Source organism: Cyprinus carpio, chromosome B23 (genome assembly GCF_018340385.1).
Source record: "Cyprinus carpio isolate SPL01 chromosome B23, ASM1834038v1, whole genome shotgun sequence".
NCBI classification, from domain to species: domain Eukaryota; kingdom Metazoa; phylum Chordata; class Actinopteri; order Cypriniformes; family Cyprinidae; genus Cyprinus; species Cyprinus carpio.
The window spans coordinates 7,259,269-7,286,822 of NC_056619.1; the positions used below are offsets into that span (position 1 = coordinate 7,259,269).

Below are 27,554 nucleotides of genomic sequence, written 5' to 3' on the forward strand. Positions count from 1 at the left end.
GACAGCAGAACTGTTTCCAACACTCATAATAAATCAGAATATTAGAATGATTTCTAAATGATCATGTGATAGACTGGATGTTACATGTGACACTGAAGGCTGGAGTAATGATGCTGAAAATTCAGCTTTGCATCACAGGAATAAATTATTTTTTTAAAGTATATTCAAATAGAAAACCTATTATTTTAAGTTGTAATAATATTTCACAATATTACTGTTTTTTTCTGTATTTTTGATCAAATAAATGCAGGCTTGATGAGCAGAAGAGACTTCTTTCAAAAACATTAAAAATAGTAATGTTTCCAAACTTTTTTTTTTTCTGTATTTTTGATCAAATAAATGATGTTTTTGCGGTCAAATGATTATTTGCGATTAATCACATCCATAATAAAAGTTTTTGTTTACAACAAATGTGTGTGTACTATATATATATTTTTATGTATATATCAATACACACACATGCATGTATATATTTAAGAAAAATATGTTAGGTTTATATATTAAATTTATTTATATATAAATTATATGAATATAAAAATATTCACGTAAACATTTTCAAAATATATACTGTATGTGTGTATATTTATATAAGCATAATAAATATACACAGCACACACATTTATTATGTAAACAAAAACTTTTATCTTGGGTGTGATTAATCGTTTGACAGCACTAATATACATATATATATATATATATATATATATATATATATCAGCAGCACAACTGTTTTCTAAATAAATAAATGAGTCATGTTAATACAAATAAATAAACTGGTAAATAAACAGATTTTTCTTGAGCAGCAATCATCATATTAGAATGATTTCTGAAGGATCATGTGACACTGAAGACTGAAGTAATGATGCTGAAAATTCAACTTTACATTACAGGAATAAATTACATTTTAAATTATATCCACATATAAAAGCAGTTATATTAATGATCATTTATTTGATCAAATAAATGCAGCCTTAGTGAGCATAAAGGACTTCTAGCTTTAAACTTTTTTAAAAAATCTTACACACCCCAAGCAGTAGTGTAGTGTATATTTGATTCATTTCTATGAATCAGGTCAACGGTCAACTTAATGAAACTCAGTGATTCATTTGGATTACCACTCAAGTATTCTCTGTGTGACAGCTAGCCCTCACATTCTCACAAAAAGAACACTATACTGTGCGTGAAACATATAGTATTAATGAAAACACATGGTTTTATGAAGGCTGATGTCTTCTGTATTTCAACACTATATATATAACGGATGTTGTGGCATGTTATCGCCAGATTAAACAACATGTCATGGCTTCATGAAGGGTCAAAAAAGAAACAGCAATTACAATATAGAACTGAGGAGAAATGTATGTTACAGCACAGCAGGAGATTTCAGGCCTGTGTGGAAAATATGAAAGGAGAGGAGACACAGGATGGAAATGTTTCTAGCAGAAAGTAAACTTCCATTGCTCTCTGCTGGGGTCAAAAAGAGGCCATTTCCACCATAAACACACACATCAGCACACACACACTTTGTGCAATCTATTCCTAGGATAACACGCAAATCCATTAAACACAAGAAATACACAATAACCAAATATAGACATACGCAATCACAACAGATTATTATGAATACAAACAAACTCGGTGGCTTCTGCATAAAACACACACTCACATACACACTGAGATACTGAAGTCCACACACACACACACACACACACGGCGTCTTCACACTGTAGCTGGTCTGTCAGATCATTTAGCTCTTTTATGAGAAGAGGCAGAGTTTTGGTTAACCACAGCATCCCATGGTTTGCAGCTTTCTGGCTCATTCCCAAGATCTCAGCTTACATATCATATAATACTCCATCTCAAACCTACAGCACCCAGTATAGCCTTCCCTTACAGCTCGTGTCTTTATATAATAATAAACAATATAGTCAGAAATTTGACCATGTCTCACTATGGAGCAAAAGCTCTATTGTGTAAAATGAGAAAAAGTTCCACTGGAATAAATCATTTTTTACAGTCAAATTATGATTTTTGTGTGACATTTAAGATTTAAGTTCAACTTGAAGTTAATCTTTGGAATTTCCATATATGACTACACAAGACCTAATTTATTTTATTTACAATATATGTACTGTTAAGCCACACAGTATTTATTTACAATATATGTACTGTTATAAATATCTAGGCTATCTACTATAATATAATATAATATAATATAATATAATAGGCTATAATATATAATATAAAAAAATAAAATAGCTTAATTAAAAAAAAATGTAGATTAAAAAATGTTAAGTGAGTTATGTGATTAAAAAGTAAGTAAAATTTAAAATGTAATTTGACAAAATCCAGGTTTACTTTGCTTGTTTTCGGGGCTGCACAATTCGGTCAAATCTTTGTGATTATATATTAATATGGCTATAAAATAATAGCAATAATAATCATCTCATTGTCATTGTCATCATCAGTATTATTATTCATGTTAAAAATAATAATAATACTTACTATTATTATTATTATTACTACTACTACTAAACAAAAATTTGTAAATAAAAACAAAAAATACTACTGTAGTATTTCACTGTTAAATGTAAAACAAAAATCAAGTGTTAAAGAATAAATAAATAATAAAAAATATAATTTTTTGATTTGCATTACTGTAAAATTACATCTTAATTTCTTTATTTTCAACATTAAACTATATATATATATAGATAATATATATATATATACTATATTACACACACACACATACTATATATATATATATATATATATATAATTATTATTATTCATTTTTTTGTAATTTTTTTTTTTTTTTTTTTTTTGTGGAAAACCGCAAGTAGCCCTAAAGCTTCTCTTTTGTTGACATGCTTGTTGAATGCATGATTTAAGATTTAATCAATTAAATAAACTGAAACAGCTTGATGTTGGCACACACTCTGATAGTGTTACAGTGATTCATCTTCCATCAAGCTGGCAATAAGCACTGCTGCCCATAAAACACATAGAAACAGTTGCACTAAACACACACACATACATTTCCCTCATCAGTAACAGTAACATGACTCAGTTTACATTCATGCGGCATGCTGAAACAGGCTCCGTCCTGATGAGTATCAGTGTTAATTATCAGTGACCGATATAGGCCGCAACTGCACAGAAGCTTTCTCCTATTACACAGCGGCTTCCCCAGAGTCATTCAGTGCTTCGAATCAGACGAGAGCCAGCTGACGGATTGAGAAGGGGATTCACTGTACCTTTCCACTGCCACACATATAGGTTTTGTCCTTGTTCTCTCTCTCCTCCACCCATTTTGTTGCCTTATACAGTACGTCTCTTTATGCAGTGCAGGCTTTTTCTTATTGTTTTATTTTCATTTATTTCCCTCACTTTATGTGATGTATTAAGCGTATAGTGCTGAAAGCTTGGGGAAATAGAGAAGGAGTGGGATGAGAGGCTGTAGACGGCTCGTTTTGCCCTACATGGTATGGAATGTCAGGATACCTCGCACACTCTTCAGGGGTTCATTAAGAGCGGAGAGCAAGCTCTGAGCCTTACCATCTCTATACATAAACAGAGGAAAACATTTATCCTGATAAAAATGTATAATGGGCATATAATGTGAGAATTTAAGGATAATAGATTACTTTGAAACAGATCTTCTACTGGGCCAAAAATGTCATTCTACATAGACTAAAAAAGAACTATGCTGCAGTGCTATCTAGTGGTGTGAAAGTGCAATTATTTGTTTATTTTTGAGAAAGGAAATACCAAATTGTCAAGGTTATAACTGACCTTCTTGGGAAATACTAAAAAAAATGAGGAGATGGAGGTTCTGATCTCTCAGAATTCATCAAAAATAACTTTATATATTTATTTAAATAAGAAATAATGTTTTGGAACGACATGAGAGTGAGTAATTAATGACAGGATTTTCATGGCCGTAAAAATTCAGCCTGCAATTATCACATACAGTAAAATGGGTGAAAAGAAGAAAGATTCATAAAGACCTACAAAACAAGTGCTTTAAATGAAAGGGTGTACATTTCAGAATTTCAGTAAACGATAAATTATTAATTGAGCTATTGACATTGCTATTCTTGTGCTTCTCATATGAGCAATGTATAAATATAACAATATACTGTACGTTTAAAACAGCAATGAATAAGCACACTAGTGGTACCTGAGTGAGTTCAGCGCTGAGATCACGGTCTTCTGTCAGCTGCTGTGTCAGAGACGCATCCGAGGAACCGTGAAGGATGTTGTCATTTTCATCTGTGCACTCAGACTCTGTAATCAATAGACCGGTATTATGATGATGATGCAGCTTATATAAATCACCGCACACTTTGTCAGATCTTAAGGTGCAGTAGTACCAATGCAGGTGCTGCGACTCCTCAGACTGGGGGTGAAACCACACGCTCCTTTAACTGATGATGAGAGGCTAAAAGATGACCTTTCAGGTTTGCTTCTTGGTCTTCTTTTCCAGTTTCCTTGCTTGGAGAATTAATGAAGCAATAAATGAATCAAAAACATACTACCACAATTAAAAAAAAATCTATAAGTCACACTTTAGGGTCACAGCTTCAGTCAACGGCAGATTACAGGTGTGATACTGCTTTTATACAGGCGTTTAATAAAGAAGAAGTTAATAGTGAATAACTTAGACTGAACATACTGTGATAATGCCAGTAACTTTTTATTCTGCCAATGAAAATCTCCAAGTAACACATGAGAAAAAGCATACTTTTATAAGCATACTTATAAAGAGTAATTATTAGGGAAATAAACACACTTTAGTTAAAATTATAATCAAGTACTTTACACGGCATGTACTTTAGTATGTTAGTCAATGCATCAAAATAAGTGTACTACAAATGACTAAATATTATTAAGCCATTTGTAAAACTTTTCCAAAATATTCATAAGTGTATTTAAGTGTGTCAAGCAACAGTCATGAAAGTGAACTCTCTTTACGTACAGAAATAAACACCTTTTTATTTCAGTAATATTATATTATCTGCAAATATAGGTTTGGAGTACACTACAAGTGACAAGTGCACATTCAATACAATTTAGCACACTTTTTTTTCAAAAGGTCTAATAGTAAATTATGCAATGACGCCTCTTACAGTATAAAGTATTTTGATTCAAATGCAATAACGTTCATACATATTAAAGTGTGGTGTCCAATACTTTTGGGGTCACTGCATATGATTTATTCTTTTGAATAAATTGTAAATTGCATATGTTTGTGCTGTCACCTTATCCAGGTGTTCACACGGGTGTTTGTCAGACAGCTGTTCCTCCCTCAGAGCCGGGCTGGTTTCTGTCGTGTCCTCGGGGACTCTTCTATTTGACGGGCTGAAGGCTCTCTTTGCCTCCAACATCTCTGAGAGGGTAACTCCCTAAAAATACGACGATTAAAAATGAGAAGAGACTATATCAGAAACATGTGTACAATACATTATAATTCTGAATGATCAAACGCAACACTAAGCGGTCATATATTAACTGTTGACAACTTGACAGCATCCTGTGCGACTTTCATGCACGTGCTTTTTATGAAGTTAAAATTAGCAAATTGGCGCCATCTTGCGATCCATAATAGTTACTGACTTGCTAAAATGGCTTCAGATGATTGCCTTTCATTTTCTATTGAGCATAATGAATAAAAGACTTGTTGGATTTGAGATAAAAAAATAAAAATGGTAAATTATATTATATTAACAATGTTGCAGTATTGATGCGAGACCAATGATTTTCTAAAAGATATTTAAAGGGTAAGTTCACCCAAAAATGAAAATTCAGTCATTAATAACTCACCCTCATGTCGTTCCAAACCTGTAAGACCTTTGTTCACCTTCTGAACACAAATTAAGATCATTTTTATGGAATTTGAGATTCTCTGACTCTCCATAGACCGTAACACAACTGACACAATCAAGGCCCAGAAACATAGTAAGGGCATCGTTAAAATAGTCCATGTGACAACAGGGCTTCAGAACGTAATCAGCGTTGTTTATGTTCAGCATGCGCGAACTGTCTACTGTACGTAAACAATGCTGATTACGTTCTGGGCTACTCTAGGAATTAAGAATTGCTGAATAAATTATGCTATTAGCCTATTGTAAAGTATTCTCGTAGTTTCGTAAAATTACGATTGAACACCTGTTGTCACATGGACTATTTTACCGATGTCCTTATTATGTTTCTGTGCGTTGATCGAGGTAGTATCCTTGCTGTCTATGGGAGGGTCAGAGAGCTCTCAGATTCCATCAAAAATTTCTTAATTTGTGTTTTGAAGATGAACGAAGGTCTTACGGGACATGAGGGTGATTAATTAATGACAGAATTTTCATTTTTCGTTGAAATATCCCTTTAAGCTTTGCGTTGAGGCCATGTCCTGGTTCATTTTATGATAATTACTAGCTGACCACACATTAAACCTTATTTTAGCTAATATGTAATCCAGTCTAATTAGAGCATACAGAAGAGTCATATTCTTCCTTTCCTGTGTGTTTTGTGATTTTGACTGTACATCATACCTGTGTAGCTCGTCGAGTCTGTCTGGCCTGCCGTGATTTGGCCTTCCTCTGAGACTCTGCCTCCTCATCCCTCACTGGGATCATGCGTGTCCTGAGACAGAATACAGGAAGAACTGATGAATCTAAACACACTGAATATATCTTCACAGTGAAAAAAAAAAAGGATAGGAATATACCCAATTATAGAATAAAAGCCTATAGAATGTTTGCTTATTTCTGCCCCTGATTAAGTATTAATGGATTATTTGTTTTAGAATTAAAACCGCAGTTGCAATTTCTATTCTTTACCATTTGTAATTTCAAAATTGTAGTTATAAAACTCAATTTCATCAAAATTAAGATGTGCAGGCTGTAGGGATAAACTGACATATTGAACATACAATAAGTCAATTAAATGTTATATATATATATATATATATATATATAATATATATATATATATATATATATATATATATATATATACATATATAAATGAATGCTTTTCTTCAGCAGTGATGCATAAATTTATCAAAAGCACCAGTAAAGACTTTTATATTGTTTCAAAACATTTCTATTTCAAATAAATTATTTTTTAAACATTCTATTCATCAAAGACTTCCACGATAATATGAAGCAGCTCAACTGTTTTCATGATTGATAATAAAAAGAAATGTTTGACTGGAGTAACGATGATGCTGAAAATTCAGCTTTACATCAAAGAAATAAATAACATTTTAGATATATTCAAATGGAAGATAATTATATTTGTAATAATATTTCACAATACCAATACTATGTTTTATGTATGCTGTATTTTTTTAGATAAATGCAGCCTTTGTGAGCAAAAGAGACTTCTTCAAAAATATTACATTTTACTGACAACAAACTTATGCACTGTAGAGTAGTATATATACAATACACTCATACACACACACACACACACACACACACACACATGCACAGACATTGTAAAACTTTAGATTAGGGAATATTCACTATAGTTGCTTATTAGTGTGCATATTACTAGCATATTGGTTTATTACTGCTTATAATGCACATGCAATATTGTAACCTTTGTGACCATAACATGACCATATTCTACATTCCAATTTATTTTGGGACAGAAATATGATCTTATGTTCTTTACAGCATTTGTGAGATTCATCCAGTGATGTCTGTGCTCTCAACAGATTGTTTCATGCTGCACAAGAAGATCAATATCTATAAGTGTTGAATTTCCCCACTGAAAGCACTAGAGGCCAGACGACATACTGTCCCACTCAGATGAGCACAAAGAGATGAGTAAGCATTCTGACTAATGGCCAAATCAGCCCACTTAGCACTCTGCATGTTCCCCACCCTTCCTATCCAGCAGAGTTATCGATCGACATGTGGCCATGAGCCTCCAGAACCATATCAGAGCATTACTGATGTGATGATTCATTTACATTCAGTTTCATTAAAACTAGTAGCCCTACCTGCCAGCTGCTCATTCTCCAGCTGTAGATTCATTTTAGTTAATTATTGTTGTGATGCCTGCCAGCTGCTCATTCTCCAGATCTGTTTCTCTCATTAAAACTAGTAGCCCTACCTGCCAGCTGCTCATTCTCCAGCTGAAAACACACTTTAATTTTTTTTATTATATATTGTTTTATTGATAATAATATTAATACCAACGATTTTATCACCTAGTGTATTATAAATAATAATATTATTGTGTGTGTGTGTGTGTGTGTGTGTGTGTGTGTGTGTGTGTGTGTGTGTGTGTGTGTGTGTGTGTGTGTGTGTGTGTGTGTGTGTGTGTAAACAATATTGTCCAGTACACAATATAATACAATATATTATAATCTACAATTTTAATATACAATGGTATTATAATATACAGTAGCAAATATTGCAAAAATAGTATAATCTGCTTCTAATATCACCCTTATTAGACTAATAATAATAATATTAGTTTATTAATAATAATAATAATAATTATTATAATAATAATAATAATAATAATAATAGCAGTGGCAGTAATAATAAACAAATTGTCCAGCATATACATAATATATGTTTTGTATTTCTAATGTACAATTATAAAATACAATGGCATTATAATATACAGTAGCAAACATTGCAAAATGCTTCTAAAATCACCCTAATCAGACAAATAACAGTGCTGATAATAATATAAACTATTTCTGATAATAAAAAATATAGTCCAGTATTCATGATTATAGGTTACCAATATGCTGTGCTTCTTATAATGACACTCACGCCCTTATATTAATAAATAAATAAGTAGTCTGATTAACATTCATACCAAACTGACCATTCAAACTGCTCACATGCAAAGAGAACATAACATTAGGTATTAATTATGGCATATTTTTATTATTATGAATACCAGTTACCTCAGAGCTCCACAACTCTTCAGAAAGTTAGAAGAGACTTCATCTGTCCTATAAGACCTAATCTCAGAACATGCTGCTAAAGCAAAGTGTCTTAACTCCTGGTAAAAGCACAGTATTGAAGACATCATTGATTCCTCAAGGCCACAGACACAGCAAAGTGATCTTACAGTGTATCAGCGATGATAAAGGAGGAGCATGCAGCTGTTTGAGGGAGATAAAGCAGATCAGGCTGAATACTGTACCTGAGCAGACAGTCCTGCATCGTCCGGCCTGACACTACACGACTCGTGCCGATGTTAGCGGAGGAGAGAGACTGCAGCTGTGATGAGAACAGGGATGGAGGGGGAGGGACAGAGAGATAGGACACAGGATACAGTGACTTTCAAGGGAGGAGATTAAATAGCAGTAGGACAGAACAGACTGTAAATGACAGAGAGATACAAGCATAGAGGCTAGTCACATGATGCTCATTTTATCCGGATTCACGAAATTCAAAAATACAATAACAATGCAATTCACAGAGACAATGATTTGAATTTTTGACATTTCAGTTTCTGTGTCTCATGTTTTCAATTTCTTTACGTTTTTGGCATAAGTATATTAAATATGTTATTGCTATTTAAAAAATAAATAAATAAAAACTAAAATACTGGAAGACATTTTTGAAAATAATGATTGCATTTCAATTAGTAATTCAGGAAAATTTATTTTTACTTTATAATTACATCAAATTTTTTGTCATTCAAAGAAAATTAAAGTCGAAATTATTAAAGCTATAAAATGAAATAATAAGAAATTGAGTTAAATTCAAAAATAACAATGACATAAATGCTTTTTATCTCATAATTGTAACTATTTGTCAATTATAACTTACCTTTTTTTTCTTATTGTGACAGAAATGACTTTCCATGCATTCTGATACAGCTTTATTTGTTACTGATTCTTCTTTGACACTGAACTTGTAAACTGCTATAAACTGAAAGAAAAAAAAATAGAAAGTCTGAAGATACTGACATATCTTGTTAAGTGAAGCACAAGAACATGATCTTAGAGTTCATGTAGTGACACTTAATTGCCTGTAGAGGTCAGCATCATTCTCTCCACACACAAATTGTTGGTAACATGGCCTTGTTTCTTTAGTTAGATGTAAGATTACATCACACATAAGACAGGGTTTCTACTATGTAACTGGAAATGTACAAATATTTATAGCATGGTATGACTGCACGTGTTTCTTGAGTTTAGAGGTCTCTGTGATTTAAAGGTGAGCTAATTCTATGTATGTCATGTTGCAATTACCGAAATTGCAGGGATTGAGTTACAGGAATAACACCAGCATCTTAAAATGCACAAAGCAGTATGTCAAATGAATAGGATGTCAGAATGCTCAGTATTTATGATACAGTAGGCATACAGAAGTGGATGACCTGCATACACTCATGGACAAAAGTACAGGAATTCAAACTCAGCCAAATTGGCTTGTCATGTGTCATTTCAACACGGCGACCATCATGACACTTCACACAGAATTAAAAAATAAAACAGCATGAATGAAAAAACTCACTTTTTTTTTTTTTTTTTTTTTTTACTAAGGAAACTGGTTTTAAAAAGGTCTCTCCCTCTCTTTCCCCTTTTGATTCAACAAGGAATGAAATTGGTCAATATATTAAATATTAAGCATTTCTGAAGGATCATGTGACCCTGAAGACTGGAGTAATGATGCTGAAAATTCAGCTTTACATCACATGAATAAATTACAGGTTAAAACATATTCAGATAGAAAACAGTTAAAATTACATAAATATATATAGTTTAAATTATACAATAATATTTCACAATGTTACTATTTTTACTGTATTTTTGATCAAATAAATGCAGCCTTGTTGACCTTAAGAGACTTTTTTTCTTTATTTATTAATCTTTTTTTTTTTTTAAATAGAGATTAATAATCGATACATAAAAAAATTGTGTTTCTGAGCCAGGCATGACCACGTGTGTGTGTGTGTGTGTGTGTGCGTGTGTGTGTGTGTGTGTGTGTGTGTGTGTGTGTGTGTGTGTGTGTGTGTGTGTGTGTGTGTGTGTGTGTGTGTGTGTGTGTGTGTGTGTGTGTGTGTGTGTGTGTGTGTGTGTCTTTCCCTGGACTGGTAGAGGTCAAGGATCAGCACTTGAAGTGGAAATAAATACCCACCATTTCTCATTCTCATCAGTTTTGGGAGTAAGTAGGAGACCCATGGGTTTGCAGAAGAGAAGCTCATAAAACAACATGACACTGAGAGGAAGCCCACGTTAGGCGTGCTGAAAGATGACAGTATTTTTGAGACTGCGATGTTATTGGTTTCTGAGGGTAGGTGTGGGGGGGGTGGGTGTTAACATAGAGATTTTCCCTCTTAGTCCCACATTACCACCCCATTAACCTCTGACCCTGTGCTGCCGAGAGCAGAGGTTCAGCGGAGGGCAGAGCGAGGGAGATGAGTGGAGGAAGAGGAGGCCTCTCGGGCAGAATGTGCCCCTGGCTTCAGAAAGAGAAAGTGAGAGTGTGGCCCGTGACCTCGCGCACACACACATGGTCTGCATTTGGATGTCTGCGGGTGGCACGGAGCTAGCGCTAATCTGAAACAGCCTCCGCTATAAACAGGATGTCGGAGAGTGGATGAGAGAGAGAGAAAGCTGAAAGAAGGTGAGCAGGAGGAAGAGCTTGTCTTGATAAAGGTGTTGGTTTGGTATGAAGTCTCACAACTTTTTTTCCCATAATTTTAACTTTATTTACTTAAACTTACTTATTTACTTATGTAGCCTATTCAACTTTATTTATATCTCACAATTGCAACTATTTCTGACAGTTGCATTGTTTTTCTTTTATGTAATTGCAATTAATTTTGCCATTATTTCTCATAATTGTGACTATAATTAAAAGTGTGAATATGCTGTATCTCGGAATTCTGAATTTTTTTCAAAATTACAAATGTTATGCCACAATTTTAATGAAGCTATTTCTTACAATTCTGAAAACTTTTTTATGTAATTGTGATTTTATATCAGTTATTACTTTGTAATTATTGCATCTGTTTTTCATATTGTGACATTATCTCTTTTTGTAATTGCGACATTTTAACATTATTGCACCTTATTTTATTATTGCAACTTTTCTCTACAATTGGGACTATTTAACTGCAACTTTGTGTTTTTTGTAAGTGCGAATTTATTTCTCATAATTGTAAATCTATCTCACAGTTGCAACTTAATTTTAGTAAATTGCAATTTAAAAAATTGCAGCCTTATCTTTATATCTTACACTGTGAATATATCTTATAATAGTCACTTTTTCTCATAAATATCCCATCTGATTATTTCTCACAATTGTGAATAATTCTCATTATTGTAATTATATTTCACAATTACAATTTTATTTTTCATTGTTGCAATTATTTCTCACAAACTGTATTTTTGCAATGTTTTTCTCACAATTACAACTTAATTTCTCCAAATTGCAATTATAATAATTACTGCATTATTTCTCATAATTGTGACTGTTACTTCATGTGATTATGACTTTTTCCTCACAGTTATGAGTTTTATATTGCATGTGACCAGACTATTTATCATAATCTCAAATAATTCTCAAAATTGTGGCAATTTCTTACAATTACAACTTTATTTTTCATTATTGTGGCTATTTCTCATAACGTGACTTTGTTTAACAATTTGACTTATTAAATGGCAATTTCTTATTTTATACTTCATCTATTATTTTTTTAATGAAGTCCCAAAAGTACGTTCAGGAGGAGCCTAATCATTCAGTCCTGTCAATCATCATTACAAGCCTACTGTATATAAGCAGCTCTCATTGTGCTGTCCCAGCGTCAATTCTTCCAGCATCCCTCCACCTCCCCATCTCCACCTCTATTCCTGTTTGTTCTCCCTCTAGGTTGTACCACAATGGGGGGTTAAACTCAGTGCTCAAGCTGAGCCTTGGGTTCAAACTTCCATTAAGGACAGCAAGCCAAGTTCGTTTGCCATCAACCATCAGCACTGCAGGCGAACTCATGAAATCAGCTGAAAACAGTTTTCCATACGTAACTCTCTTTCACACACACACGCAAAAGTGTGTACTTTTTACTTTTTCAAAATTAAACATTTTCTTTTAAAAAAAATTTTTCTTTAAATGTACATATATTGCCTTGTATGATATAGAATTCCCTTACATATAAACCAGTTAACATGTTGCCGTTAACTGTAACCAGTTAAGTAATCAATTGTTACAATTAATACAGTTTGTACAGCTAACCAATTAAGTGTAGCAGTTTTACTTTTTTCAGTTGAAATGACAGACTTTTCCCCCGTCACATGTTTAGCAGTAGTGAGCTTTCTTACGCATGCACAGACAGCACACATGTGCACAATCTGCTGTCGGCATGACTGCTAAAGCCACACTAAAGCACTGCTGGAGCGAGCTTACGGTGACAAGGCAGGATGAGCCAGTTCTCCTGATGCTCCACAAACATGCATTTGTGATTAGCACAGAAAACATCTTGCATGCAAATGGAAAACTTGAGTTCTCACTTTCCCCTTAAATTATGTTACCATTATTAATAGTACATGTTTGTTAGTGTTTCAGATTTATTTAGTGTTTGTACGCCACCCTTTGCCCAAGTAGAGAGCAAGAAGAAAATGCAAAGGGAATTTCTACCAATACTGTGAGGGAAAAAAAAGATCATCCTGAATAAACCGAATTTCCTCATTTCAGTTTATCCATCAGGATCTTATTTGCTTCTAAGATACTATTAGAGGATTCTGGTTTGACCCTATAAGAGTTAGTTGCAAATTATATATGGATAGAAATGCCATTAGCATACCTTTAGGACTTTATGTCAAGAGAAAAGGAGGGCAGTATAAACTTAGAGATGTTCTGTATGCGTGTCCTCACTAATACACACACATGTGGCGGCCGCAGGTCTCAGGTCACCGCTGGGCTATGAGGTGCTTGCTGTACTGAGAGAACAGCCTGTGTTTATTCAAACTTATTTATTGGGCTAAGCCTGCAGTAAAAAACTATCAGAGTCTGGAATGATATCCTTACCTCACATGCTCCTAATAAACGCCCCTCTGTGGAAATAAGAAGAAGGGAATGTACTCGGCCTTTAACTTAAGGCAAGCGAATCAAATGGCAATCTCATCTTCTTATTATAAAGATGTATTTAAGGCCAGTACATTTTCTTAAAGAGATAGTTTTCCCATAAATGAAAATTCTGTCATCATTTGCTCACCCTCACTTTTTCCTTTCTTTTGTTGAACACAAAGATACTTTGAAGAATGTTGGTAGCCAAACAGTTGACGGTAGCCATTGACTTCCATAATATGGAGAAAAACTAATATGTAAGTCAATGGCTACCGGCAACTGTTTGGCTACCAACATTCTTCAAAGTATCTTTGTGTTCAACAGAAGAAATAAACTCATGTTTGGAACAACATGAGAGGGAATAAATGATAACTGAATTTTCATTTGGCAGCCGGTAATCCCATATTTTGGAATTTTATATTATGCAACGATTTTCAAAAATGTTTTGGACAATGTCTTTTTTAAAACAGTGTGGACACATTAAAAAACACACCAGACGACAAGGATGTTTTAGACTCCATGTTGGAAGACCAGGAAAATAAATACACTTTTGTTTCTTTCATTGAAAAACTATTTACACAGTAGAAAGCACAAGTATCATATAGAAGTGTGTACATGTGAGCATGTATATGTGTGCATACATATGTTGGTGTATGTGTAAGAGAGATGTTACTTGTGGAAATTTCCTTTCACTTTTTTGCCATATTAAACATGAATCTTTGTACAAATAAGATAGTTCTGCATATTGTCCTTGGTAAACTAAATCCTGGAATTGACCTGAGATCTTCATATGGTTTTGCTGGGAACTTGTTGGTGCTCCTTTTATAAGAAAATGAGGAGCAGTCAGATGTGTGACTGTGTGTGTCTATGTGTGTGTGTGTATGTAATAGGACTCTAGTGGCAGCCACACGCTCTGACCACCATGTTGCGGTATTTCTTCAGGATGACATTGGAGCTGTCGTCGAAATACAGGACGGAGATGGCGTGGAGTTGTGTAGGGGCGCAACATGGTTTTGGAACCGTTTCAGGGTTGATGAAGTGAACCTGAGAAAAAAATACAACGGTCAAAGTTGAAGGTGTAAACAAAAGTACTTTACTTACAGTAGATGTTAGTTTTATGAATGCCAATATAACATGGTTTAAGTCAAATTGTAAGAATGACAGTCTGACTCTTTGTGAAATGCTTGATTCAAATAAATTTAAAAATAAATAAAAATAAATGTTAAAAAATTTAAATATAATTAGAATTATATGTTTAAAATATCTTATAAATATCTTTATTCTTATGAAATAAAATATTTTATATATAGTCTCATTCTGTTTGTGACACTGTATGCTACAAAACCATGCAGTTTTTTACTACCAAGATGCAATTTTCTGAGTGTGGGTTATTCAATAACGGACACAAACAATACTGTCCCTGAAGAACTGAAACGTAAACAAAGGAATTATCATCATATTACAATGTTATTGCTTCATTGGACTAAATGTGCTCTATGAGATGTCGTTCAGTGGACCCTTACCTTTCTAACTAAACTGGGATTTACAGCTGTGGATGTGTTTATGACTCGTTATAACGACGAATCTGGTATGTACTGCGTTTTCATTCTTCATGTTTTGATGTGTACTGCTTACAAAAATTTTAGCAAATACATTCTTTATAAGCTTTCCATTGAAAAACAGAGATCTGTTGTCGATGCTTGAGGCTTAGATCTTTATAATGATATATAGTTTGTCAAGATCAATTTTGTCCCGTTTCATTTAATCTATTCGTTAACACTGACACATGCAAACAAAGAGAGTTCAGTGCGTCTGCGTCCAGATGCGGGTTACAGGTTAAGAGCATTTTAGGGGAGAATGTACTTGTTTGGACTTCAAATTTTTTATGTTTGCTAATAAAGATAACGTCTATATGAAAATTTGCTTTGCAGTTTTCGGAGATGTAAGCTCTAGGGCTTCAGCGCTCATAAACCCGCAGAGAGAGCGCCTCACCTTGGCCAGATCTTCTGGAATCTGCCGCTGGCTCTGATGTCTCTCATAATACTCTACTATACATAATACACCGCTTTTAATACAGTATTACAATATGCTTTTAATGAAGCAACTCAACATTCCGTTGTTACTAGTTCTAAAGTGACGTTTTGGAATTAGTAACAGAGGCTTGGGTTATAGCTGTTAAACTGTCAACTTTAGATTTGAATCTGTGGAGGAAGGAAGTAGTTCACAAAGAAGAGGGCTTTTAAAGACAGACCATCGAACTGTTGTATAAACGCAATATCACACTGGTAGATGTGAGATATGGCTGTATATCAACACTCTGTGATTACCTACGGCCCAGTCACAGCCATGCCGATATACAGCTATATCTCACGTCCACTCGTGTGATATTGCGCATATTACACACACAGTATACAGTAACTGTATACACTACCATTCAATCTAATGCTCACAAAGGATGCATTTATTTGATAAAAAATGCACCACAACAAGAATATTGTGAAATATTATTGCAATTTTAAAGAACTGATTGCTTTTTGAATTATGTTAAAATGTAATTTAACTTAATGTAACTGTGAAGCAAAGCTGAATTTACAAGCATTATTACACCAGTGTCACATGATCCTTCAGAAATCTAATTCTAATATGTTGATATGCTCAAGAAACATTAATAATTTTGAAATAAAAACCTTTTATAACATTACGAATTCCTTTACTGTCACTTTTGATTAATTTAATGCACATTGCTTAAAAAAAGTATAAAATAAAATAATGCAAGATACAGCTTTAGAAATATTTGTGATTGGCAGCTGTGGTGAAAAAGTACCAGACTTACCAAAGTCTGTACAATGGCATGGTTTGTGGCATTCATGTAGGAATTGAGAGGAAAGGCACATTCTCCCATACAGTAATATGCAGCGTATCCTTCAGGAGCTATAATCCAATCCTGAAAGATGGACAGAGCACAAATCTGTTAACACAACATCCAACTTCAGTCATAAAGCTTTAGCTAGATCTTTCCCAAACAGATGGTCTTCAATTTCATAATGCATTCTGCACATCAGAACAAAAAGATCATGATAAAGCGTAATCGTATTCTGCACTCGTGTTAAAGTATGTGTAAAATGTTATGATTGAAAAGGGAATTTGAGAGTAATATAAACCAACATGCTAGAGCCAGGGTCTCAGAGTCCTCGTCAGCTGCTCTGAGTGACTGTTTTGTGCTATGATCCAGTAGGAGAGACAGATATGTTACAGGTGGCAAGACTATGGGTGTTTTAACAGAAACCAGGCTCTCTTATCTTTGCTTGACTGCTGGTGCTCGTACTCTTGAGGTAATGCAGCCTAATGGACAGACTGACTTGAGCTACACAGACTCATAAAATGGTTAGAGCCATAAACACAGTGAGAGATAATGGAATGTCGAGTGAGAAAGAGAAGGAACAGCTAATGAAAAAAATCAGGTTAAACCTGATTTAGACTATCAAGTTGGTTTTGGAATATTTCAGCTGGTTAGTTGTTGGCTCTGGGCTGGTGGTTATTCATCCTAAGCAGATTGACTGAACCAGCTACTGCCAATACATCCATAACATGCTGCTGTAAGCATGTAGAAATACTGCTGCTGCACATATGTGAACCTGGACCATGAAACCAGTCAAAAGAGTCAACATTTCGACTGAGATTTATACATCATCTGAAAGCATAAATAAGCTTTCCATTGATGTATGGTTTATTAGGACAGACAATATTTGGCCGAGATACAACTATTTGAAATCTGGAATACTGAGAAAATCGCCTTTAAATTTGTCCAAATGAAGTTCTTAGCCATGCATATTGCTAATGATATAATAATGATATATTTACGGTAGGAAATTTACAAATTATCTTCATGGAACATGATCTTTACTTAATATCCGAATGATTTTTGACATAAAAGAAAAATCGATAATTTTGACCCATACAATGCTTTTTTGGCTATTGCTAAAAATATACCCAAGCGACTTAAGACTGGTTTTGTGGTCCAGGGTCATATATATGAAATAACCCCATATATAGGATACATGAAATTACCCCATAGCAGATCTATACAGGTGGAGCTGGGGAAGTGGAGGGTTTCTGAAACACAATGCAACTGCTACAGCAAGCACTAGCTGAGTATTTGAATGTTGAATAGCAAGATCACTGGCTACTGATGCAAAAAAAAAAAAAAAGAACTAATCAGCTGCGCTGTGTGAATGATGATGTAATTATCACATTGAGTTAGAAAATATCGGCCTGAAAAAGAGAGATAAAGGGGTGAACAATAACACACCTGCCATCCAAGGTCTCGGAAACTAACGTACAACTCATGTTTCTTACAGGCCTGCTTCTGATCCGCACTGCTGTTCTCTGAAAACAAAGACAGAGAGAGAGAATTGCTGAATAGAAACCTTTTAATGAAATGATAATCCCGTATGATGATGTTTAAAACTCAATGAAATCAAAAGTTTGCATGATTAGATCTATGTCTGTTAGTTTTAAGGTCATCTATATGCAAGTGCAGTGATCTTCCAACAATAATAATTTGAATAAAAAACGAAAACACTATGTGAGTGTCCAACAAAATATACGTTTAGCAGATATGCACATTTAAAATGAACCAGGGTTACGTATTAATAAGTCATCTTGTCCAGAGGAGTGTATATAAAATTATTATAATAAATTATTATTATGATTATCTGTGATAAAATACTTGGTAATATTATAATATATCACGTTATATATTAATATAATAATAATAATAATAATAATACTTTTTAATATTATAATATTAATTTAGAATTAAGCATTTTGATTGTTTTTTAATACATATTCTTTAAAATGAGGACGTCCCCTTCTCCTCATACCACCTGTCACCAGCTGGCAATAGCAAGTTGCAAATCATGGCTCATGGCTGTGACATAAACAAAAGGCTATTTGATTTTTTAACAATATGGGATGTATAGTCCATGTGCTGGTGACATGCTGTCATTCCTCTTAGAAGAATGTTTTACACAGACATTTTCTGCTCAAATAGTACAGTATTTCAGATATGGGCACTGTCTGACTTTTAAAATATGTGAAGGGGTGTTGAAGCTAATGCTAAACTGTGAGTGACATGGAGAAATATGAGGAATAGGTCATTGAAGTCGCCTGGAATCGTTATAACCCTCATACCTAAGCAGAACATCGACCCAGATTCATTTAATATCCATTTAACACTGTAATGCTATTACTGTGCAAAATGACCTGCAGAGAATTACACAGTAATAGGAACCACATGAACACACTCACTGACGCACACACATTTTAGCTGTGATTTGCCTTTGCCTTAAAGGGACAGTTCACCTTAAAATTAAAATTCAGTCATTGTATACTCATATCATGTTGGGTCCAAGCCTGCATGCTTACTTTTTCCTTTTTCACATATGGCTAGGCAGATTTGGACAGCTTTTTTCCCTTAATAAATTAAATCCATATTTCAAAACTGCATTTTGTATTTACTCAGGTTATCTCTGAGTAATTTTAAAATTACTTTGATGATCTGAATCTTTTAAGTGTGACAAATATGCAAAAAAAAAAAAAAAAACAGGAAGGGGGCAAAAAACCTTTCATGGCACTGTATAATATATCTTCTATTGTCTATGAAATATGGTCAAAGTGAACTGCTGAATGTCCTGTCAAGGATTTAGGATGAACTAAAATATACTTTAATGTCATTTCTAGTGAAACTTTTATTGCATGTAGTTAAAAATATTTGTAATGACAATGTGTAATGATGAAGTTGCAATTTATTGTAATATTAAATTATTCAAACTTAATGTAATATTAAAATTAACACAAAAAAAAAAGTTGAAATTTTAATCAAATACTTTACATGTGCTTTAGTATGTTGATCAAAAAATCTTAATTAAGTGTTCTTCTTTAAAATAAAAAAGATTATTAAAACAATGTCTCAAAATGGACTTTAAAGTAAAACTTGGCATTATTACAAAGTAATTAAAGAAAGAGTGATAAAAGTGTGCTCTCTTTAAGTACTCTTAAGTGGCCTTTAATTTATAATGTATTATCAGCAAGTACAGCTATTTTTCTTAATATACTTTTAAGATTTGAAAAGTGCACATTCAGTGTAATTAACTGCACTTCTTTTTCACAAGGGATTTCTAGTTTCTAATAATGAAACCATCAAGCTAAAATGATCATGGTATTTCCATGTTCTTTGGATATGGATCCATAGTAAGTTTACCAAGGACATATGGTATTCTTTAAGTACCTTTCTTTCTGATTTATTATTTCTATCCCAGCATTTGTCTTTCTTCACCTAGCTTCACACTTTTGTACTCAATATATTGAAAACACACACCTGCGATATTGGCAACACGCAGTCCCTCCTGGCCCTTGGTGGTTTTGGAGCGGTTGGGATTGCGCTGCTTGTTGCCGCCCTGTGGGGAGCGGATGCTGCGGATGTGGACCTCCGTGGCTTTGAAGAAGGCCACCATGAAAGGTTGTTTGCTCTGGGGTCCGCTGCGGCCCACCAGCCCCGCCACCCATGGGTTCACGCTCTGACCTGCAGGGGGAGACAGAGAGACTTCAGCGCATACAGAGACATTTACAATTAAGGAAAGAAATACATTGTTAGTAGCAATGCTGACAGGTCTCTTGAAAGACATTTTTCACCTATGTCGCAGGAGGCAAATGTTTCCATTTGTGTTTCTGTGAATCGGTTCCTTAGAGAGACCCACATTTCACTCAGTGGGACAGTTTAGCAATCTTTTATTTTGTCAGAGCCCTGTGGCCTAATAAATCTTGTAATATGAATTATATAATAATCAGTTTGTGTCAGTCGCATTCTTATAAATCAAGACAATTGTGTAAGAGAGAGAGAGAGATAGTGTGTGTGTGTGTGTGTGTGTGTGTGTGTGTGTGTGTGTGTGTGTGTGTGTGTGTGTGTGTGTGTGTGTGTGTGTGTGTGTGTGTGTGTTCTCCAAGAATATGCAACTACTGATGTTTATTTTGTGTAATCTCTCTCGCTCTCAAGAGCACTTTTAGTTCGCTGTTTACTCAGAAAATTCCTGCACTTACATCTGTTTCTGTCTCTGTGCCATTCTGGACTCCTTTTACCTACACACTGGCTTTAATGTGTGTGTGCGTGTGTTTCTTACAAATAGGAAGGAATGCTCTCTCTGTCTCCACGCCGAGGTAAAGCCGGGTTGCCGGTTGCCTACGGCGACAGGGTAGGCGTCCCGCAAGCATGTCTCGACAAGCTCGCTGATCTACGCGAGCCCCATAATACACTGCACCTGTTTTCATGCTAACACTTAAAACCTGTAACATCCTGTACACACACACATCGTCCTACTCACACAGATTCAGTGCAAAACACACTCCCACTGCAGCTGGCAATAAAGTATGTGAGTGAAAAACAGTAGATTCAAATCTGCATTAGTTAGAATGTATGTAGGACATCCAGACCAAGCACTGACCTTAGACTAAACTACAGCATTAATAGTGATTTCTGCTGATACTCCAGACTAAGCATTAGTGATCAGCTCATCTGAATTAGGACCTGATCGGTTCTGCGCATTACCTTGTATTACTGGTCTTGATTCTCATGGTTAGTTGAGGAAAAGTCAGATCTTCCATTAGCGCTTGTCTAGGTTCATGTGTGCACATTTGACTGGATCTTCCTTTTAAGGTTATATATGTATACAGCCGGCTCTAAATGTACATTGAAAATCAAATTGAATTCCATATTTGGGAAAGCTCATGCTCTCTGGATCTTAAATAATAGTAGTAATAATAGTAGCATTTCTCTCCTGGTCTCAGACTTTTGGACCCCACTGTAGATGTTTCCTTTGAATGGCCTGTAAATGCATTATAATAAATTACCCTTCAAAGACACTGTAAACATTTACTGAACTGAACTGCATTGAACTTAACAGCGAACAAAAGCAAAACAGACTGAGTACTCTGCAGTGTGGCCTCAGAAATGGTTTAATTTCTGCAGTCTGTCTGTGATGCAATATGATGTACATGTTTCATATTTTGACCTCTGTGACCTGCGGCGTGTGCACATCCACTTACCATCCAAACTCTCCAAAGCGAGCTGCAGGCCCAGATTCCTGCCTGGGTTTAGCACCCAGTGGTTACTGGTGGCTGTGATGTCGAACACCAGCCAGCCCTCTTCTGCTGCCCAGATCACCCGCGAGTCCAGCAGGAACAGATCTGAGTCCCTGAAGGAGAGAGTGAGAGCATATGAGCCTGCTGAAAACAATAGCCTATCATACATTTCATATACAGCTGTTTGCACAAGAGAAAAGTAGCATATTTTATGTTTTATGTAATTTCTTTTAAATGAGGATGTGGGGTTTCATTGTTTAGCGGCGTCAAAACTAGAGTTATTACTGCTGTAAAACTAAAACTAAACCCATAAAAAAATGCAAAAATCTAATTCCAAGACCTTGAACTGTATTCAGCTCCTTCCCCAAGTACATGACCCCCAAACTTTGTATTTGCCAACGAAACGCCTCTGGGATGATCTGTGACCAGCTAAGTGTGACAGATACCTAGAATGACATTCGTATTCAATAAAAGAGGTCCAGAGATGGAGGACTAATGTAGTGAACCACAAGAAAAATACAATCAGTGGCATCCTGATTCTTTGAATGATATAAAGGTGTGACGTTTAAATTATCCTGTTCATACAACAGTTTGAATGCTGTTTACATTCAAGCTCCTTTTCTACTCTCATAATAACTGTGAATAACATCCGGTGATTTCATACAGTATCGCCACAAAGTGATATATGATACATGTTGATGAACTGCAAAAATTATGAAATATTTCAAACTTCACCTTTTTTTCACATTTTAATAAATTTTCATATTTTAATTAGGTTGCCCGGTCAGTCTGCCGATTCCAAGCTGAAAATAGTTCCAATCAAAGCCAAAGCAGAACTGTTTTGTGCCTCCAAGCATCACGTCTGTGTTTTGTTACTGAATGAATCCACGTTTTTGAATGAATTAAGTGAGTCAATGTTTTAGTAACCCATTCATAAAGACAGTATCACTTGCCTCGTTACTAAATGAATCAGCCATTTGAACAAATCTGTTAACTAAATGCCTCACTCATTCAAACAGTCATTTGTTGCCTCCTACGTTTGGTTTCATATAAAACTATCATTGCATTTTCCTGAATATTTCTTATTTTTTCTGTTTTAAAAATATTCAAAAAATATTCTTATAAAAAATTTTATTATAAATTTTGCAGTGTAAATGCATTTATGGCACCTCCGCTTTATCAAACAGTCTGTGTAAATACATCTAATGCCACTTCAGATGCAGCTTCTGTGTTTCCTGCAGAGGAAAGATGGAGTTTGTTGATTCCGATGTCATTTGAATGGTAACAGCTCTGCAGTTTCTTATTATTCCAACTGAATTAATTGAAACAGTGTAAGAATTTGACGTGAAAGATGACATATTTAATAGGCCTAGTAGTGAAGAAATGTCAATTTAAGGAACATAGTGGGAAATGACATCTGTTCTGTTATGCTACAGCAACTCCTTTTCAGTTAATTATTTCTAGCTCTTTTCTAGTCACAGAGCACCTTATTTTGAGAGTTGTTTAAGTGAGAGAACTTCTGTAACTTTGTCCAGATGGAGGAAATTGTAATGTTTAATAATTTTGTATAATGTAGGCTAAATATTTTTTTACATATATATATATTTGTTGGTAATGCTGTCAATTATAGTTTTTAAAAAGAAATCAGCAAAAATTGGTTTCAGCAAATTGGCCCGTTCACATCAAGGATGATAACTATAAAGATAATGATATAGTTCTAAAAATTGTTCTCATTATTAAAGAATAGCAGAGTCCACACCACACCACTATAATGAAAAAGGCACAGAGAAAAGGTATCGTTGGAATCACTTTCAGAAAGATTTTTTCCAGCTGATGATTGATACAAACATTGACAGCCAATCAGAATCAATCCTGCTATAACAACTTGGAGAATTTAAAGCGGCACACAAGCGTGTACTTAGAATAACAGACAAAATCTTCTGCTGGTGTGGACGCTAATATCGTTATCTTTATAGTTATCATTCTTGGTGTGAACGGGGCTTTACAGTGAAAGACGGACAAGGTTGCAGACAAAGTGAAACAGAGGGAGAAAGTGAATAAAGTGGAAAAATGGGAAAGCGAGAAACAGAGCACTCGCTCCAGATGGTAAGACCCTGGGGAGCACTTCATTTCCTTAATTGACAATAATGGCTTTATAAACGGCTGTTGATCTCAGAGTGTGGCTGCCCTGCACTAAATCAAACAGAGGAATTTAGAGCAAGACAAGACGACAGCATAAGAACAAGACTGAAAGGCAGTATACAACAAAAGACAAGGGAATCGCTGCAGGGAGAGAAAGCTGAGCGACTGGAACCACATGAACACACTTCAGACATTTCAAAGACTCAGAGCAGTTCAGGTGCTCAGTGTGTGTGATCCAAACACCTGTTCTGCTAAACATCTGCGGCCTCAGCCTTAGTCTCATTTATCCCTCCATTTCTGTCTCTTTTCTCTCCCTGATGGGAGCACAATGGGGTGTGTTGTTCCCCACAGACCTGTCGATGCAACTGAGGCCTTCAGGAGGGGTCGAGCAGTACGTAGGAGGAGCAAAACGTTCTTGAACCCAATTCACAGTGTGGGTCATGCCAATATTCTAGAAGGGCCCAAATATGTGGTGAAGGGAAGCCCTGTGGCGCACAACTGATTCTTTGAGAGGAGAGCCGCTGAGTTGGAATAGGAAACATGGTGTGGGGCGACAGTAAAGTTTGCATTGGGATGCTTAGATAGAGTGAGCACTGTGTGTGTGGCAAAAAGAAATAGAAGGAAAGGAAACACAAATCAAATGTGTCCAGCATTAACAGCCCTCAAGAGGAAAGGATTTTCCTTGGAAAAAAGTCACAGACAAGAAACACCCACCATAAAAAAATAGTAAAGTATATCCAGGCCCACATGAAAACTGCAGACATTTTCCATATTTTGGGGGGGAAACTTAAAGTTAAAGGTTGTAAGTCCAATCACTTTTTCTAGTGCAAATTCAACTGTCACTTGGTAGAAGTTTACAGGCTGAGTGGCTTGTCTGCATCTTCATAAAATACGACCTAACCTACACAAGGTAGCAGAAAAACTGACCTAGACTTTTGGCATTTTGTCTTTTAAAGTAGAGACTTGACAGGAATGTTTCCTCACAATGTTCTGTATAAAGTTTTCTGAAGTTTGGATGATATGATCACAAGATATAGGCTTAGTCATTATGATCCTCACCTATAAACATATTGGTCTATATCTGCTAAACAGTTAAGTGAATCCAAATTCTTTTGATACATTTTTGTCAGGAGCATGTCTAAATGATACGCACCAAGTTTTGAGCAAATCAGACCATTGGCCTACTGTAGGACAGGTACGAAAAAGCTTTTCGTTGACCTCTCTTAAATAAGGGATGCCTCAAGGATTTATTATGGGACCCATTTTGTTTTCATTGTACTGTACATGCTTCCGATTGGGTCTATATTTAGTAAACACGGAATATTGTTTCATTGGCAATGATATGCAAATATATGTAACAGTAAAGAATGAAGGCAACTCCTTTAGGGACTCTTCTTGGATGCTTAAAGGATTTGAAAACATGGTTGGCTATGAATTTTCTACACCTAAATAAATCTAAAACTGAGACTATTGCTTTTGCACCCTCCAATTCATCTGGGTCCATCAATATAGATTTAGGCCCTTTATCTATTTATGGTACATTTATGGTAAAAAAAACTAATAATAAAAATGTAGGTTTAATTTTTGATTAGCCTTGAAATTGGACAAATAGATTAATGGTGTTTTCAGATCATTTTTTTAACTAAGCAAAGGTCAAGCCATTTTTATCCTTTTGTGAATTTGAAAGGATGATGCATGCTTTTCTGTCTTCTTGCCTGGACTATTGTAATACACTGTATGTAGGGATTAGTCAGTCCATGCTGTCACAATTACAGATTGTCCAGAATACCACTGCTAGAATGTTGACAGGTTGTTGGAAATGGGACCATATTACTCCCATTTTGTCATTGGTAACCGGTCTGTTATAGAATTGATTTTAAAATGTCCCCCTTTTTCTTTTTTCTTTTTTCTTTTAAATCTTTGAATGGCCTTGCACAATCTTATCTTTCTGATTTGTTACAACCTTACTCACCATCAAAATCGCTCAGGTCCTCTGACCAGAAGCTTTTGATTGCTCCTAGGGTCAGACATAACTATGGAGGACCGTGCTTTTGCAGTGATATAAGAACTACCTCTACTTTGGTGTTTACATTTTACATTCTACATTTAAGTCTCTTTTAAAGACTCATCTTTTTCCCCAGGCTTTTTAGCAGAATGCTGCTCAGTGACTTGTTGTTGGAACCTCAGTGTTTTTTTTTTTTTTTAATGTCAGAATTATTTTTTTTTAATGTATGTGTTGTATAACAAATGTGTGTGTGTTGTATGTTTATTTATTGTTTAGAATCTGTACAGCACATTGGTCAACATACTGTTGTTTTCAATTGTGCTTTAGAAATAAATTGCCTTGCCTTGCCTTGCCTTTTAAAAAAACTCAATGGCCGAAAGTTTACGTATGTGCATCTACAATGCCTTCTGTTTATGCTTATAAAGTTTTGTTAAGTTTGGACATTGCATTCAGGAGATAATGGTCAGTTTGTAAAATATGAGCGAGATCTTCTTGCCATGTTCCTAACTGTTGTGTGCAAAATTTGGTGAGGATTGGATTAACAGCCTGGATGAACAGACTCTAAATCGCAAACGATAGCATGCAATTTTCATAGCAGGGAATAAATCTGCCAAGAACATTATTTTTAGATTTTGTCCCAAGGATTCAGAGTAAAGAAAATAGATTCTAGCCTTCATGGAGTTAAAATAGAATACGCAAAGGACCTTATTATAGCGCCACCTAGTCTTTGACAGATGTGTGTTTGCTTGCCTAAGAGCCTTAAATATAACTTATACTTAATATCCATGGTATATTGTGTAGATGTACCTGTCTGAATGTTCTTCCAGCACCTGGTAGATGCTGATGCGGAAGGTCTCATTGTCAAAGCGTTCTGGAACAAAGTCCTTGTAGATGCGGAACTCTGCAGCAGTCACCGCTTCACCCTCCGGAATCTTGGACAGGTCAAATCGGAATTCTCTGTGATGGCGCCTCACAGGCAAAAACTCCTTATCATGTTCAACTGTATAAGACAAACAGTGAAAGAGATGCATCCATGTTATATCAGTGCTTCAAAACAGTGTCAAAATGTTCAGTGAAAGGTTAGCTCGACGTTTACACTGTTAACTCAAATGTCACCTTCATTTGCACTATTGCCGCCCGCAGGCAAGTCAAGCCGCCCCTTTCTGGTTTTTCATGCATAAACACAGAGCACATTTCTAGACAGATGTTTGAACTCTCCA

General features: G+C 35.1%; 2 protein-coding genes across 5 annotated transcripts in view; both read right to left on the bottom strand.

Moving 5' to 3' along the window:
- The window catches only part of LOC109081823 (protein phosphatase 1 regulatory subunit 12B), a 45,867-nt gene extending 36,592 nt beyond the window's left edge, over positions 1–9,275 (bottom strand). For all 4 annotated transcript variants that reach the window (XM_042750060.1, XM_042750059.1, XM_042750062.1 and 1 more), the window contains exons 1-5: positions 9,178–9,275; positions 6,552–6,642; positions 5,268–5,411; positions 4,380–4,500; positions 4,187–4,293 (exon numbers count right to left, since the gene is read on the bottom strand). In XM_042750060.1, the coding sequence (XP_042605994.1) occupies positions 4,187–4,293; positions 4,380–4,500; positions 5,268–5,411; positions 6,552–6,642; positions 9,178–9,197 (483 nt within the window). In that variant the 5' untranslated portion in view covers positions 9,198–9,275. The remainder of the gene's footprint in view (positions 1–4,186; positions 4,294–4,379; positions 4,501–5,267; positions 5,412–6,551; positions 6,643–9,177) is intronic.
- A 5,280-nt stretch (positions 9,276–14,555) lies between these two features.
- Positions 14,556–27,554, bottom strand: part of bmp7b (bone morphogenetic protein 7b) — a 43,378-nt gene continuing 30,379 nt past the window's right edge. The window contains exons 2-7 of the mRNA XM_042750757.1: positions 27,142–27,334; positions 22,152–22,300; positions 20,431–20,634; positions 18,361–18,437; positions 16,885–16,995; positions 14,556–15,095 (exon numbers count right to left, since the gene is read on the bottom strand). Coding sequence (XP_042606691.1) covers positions 14,946–15,095; positions 16,885–16,995; positions 18,361–18,437; positions 20,431–20,634; positions 22,152–22,300; positions 27,142–27,334 — 884 coding nt within the window. The 3' untranslated portion in view covers positions 14,556–14,945. The remainder of the gene's footprint in view (positions 15,096–16,884; positions 16,996–18,360; positions 18,438–20,430; positions 20,635–22,151; positions 22,301–27,141; positions 27,335–27,554) is intronic.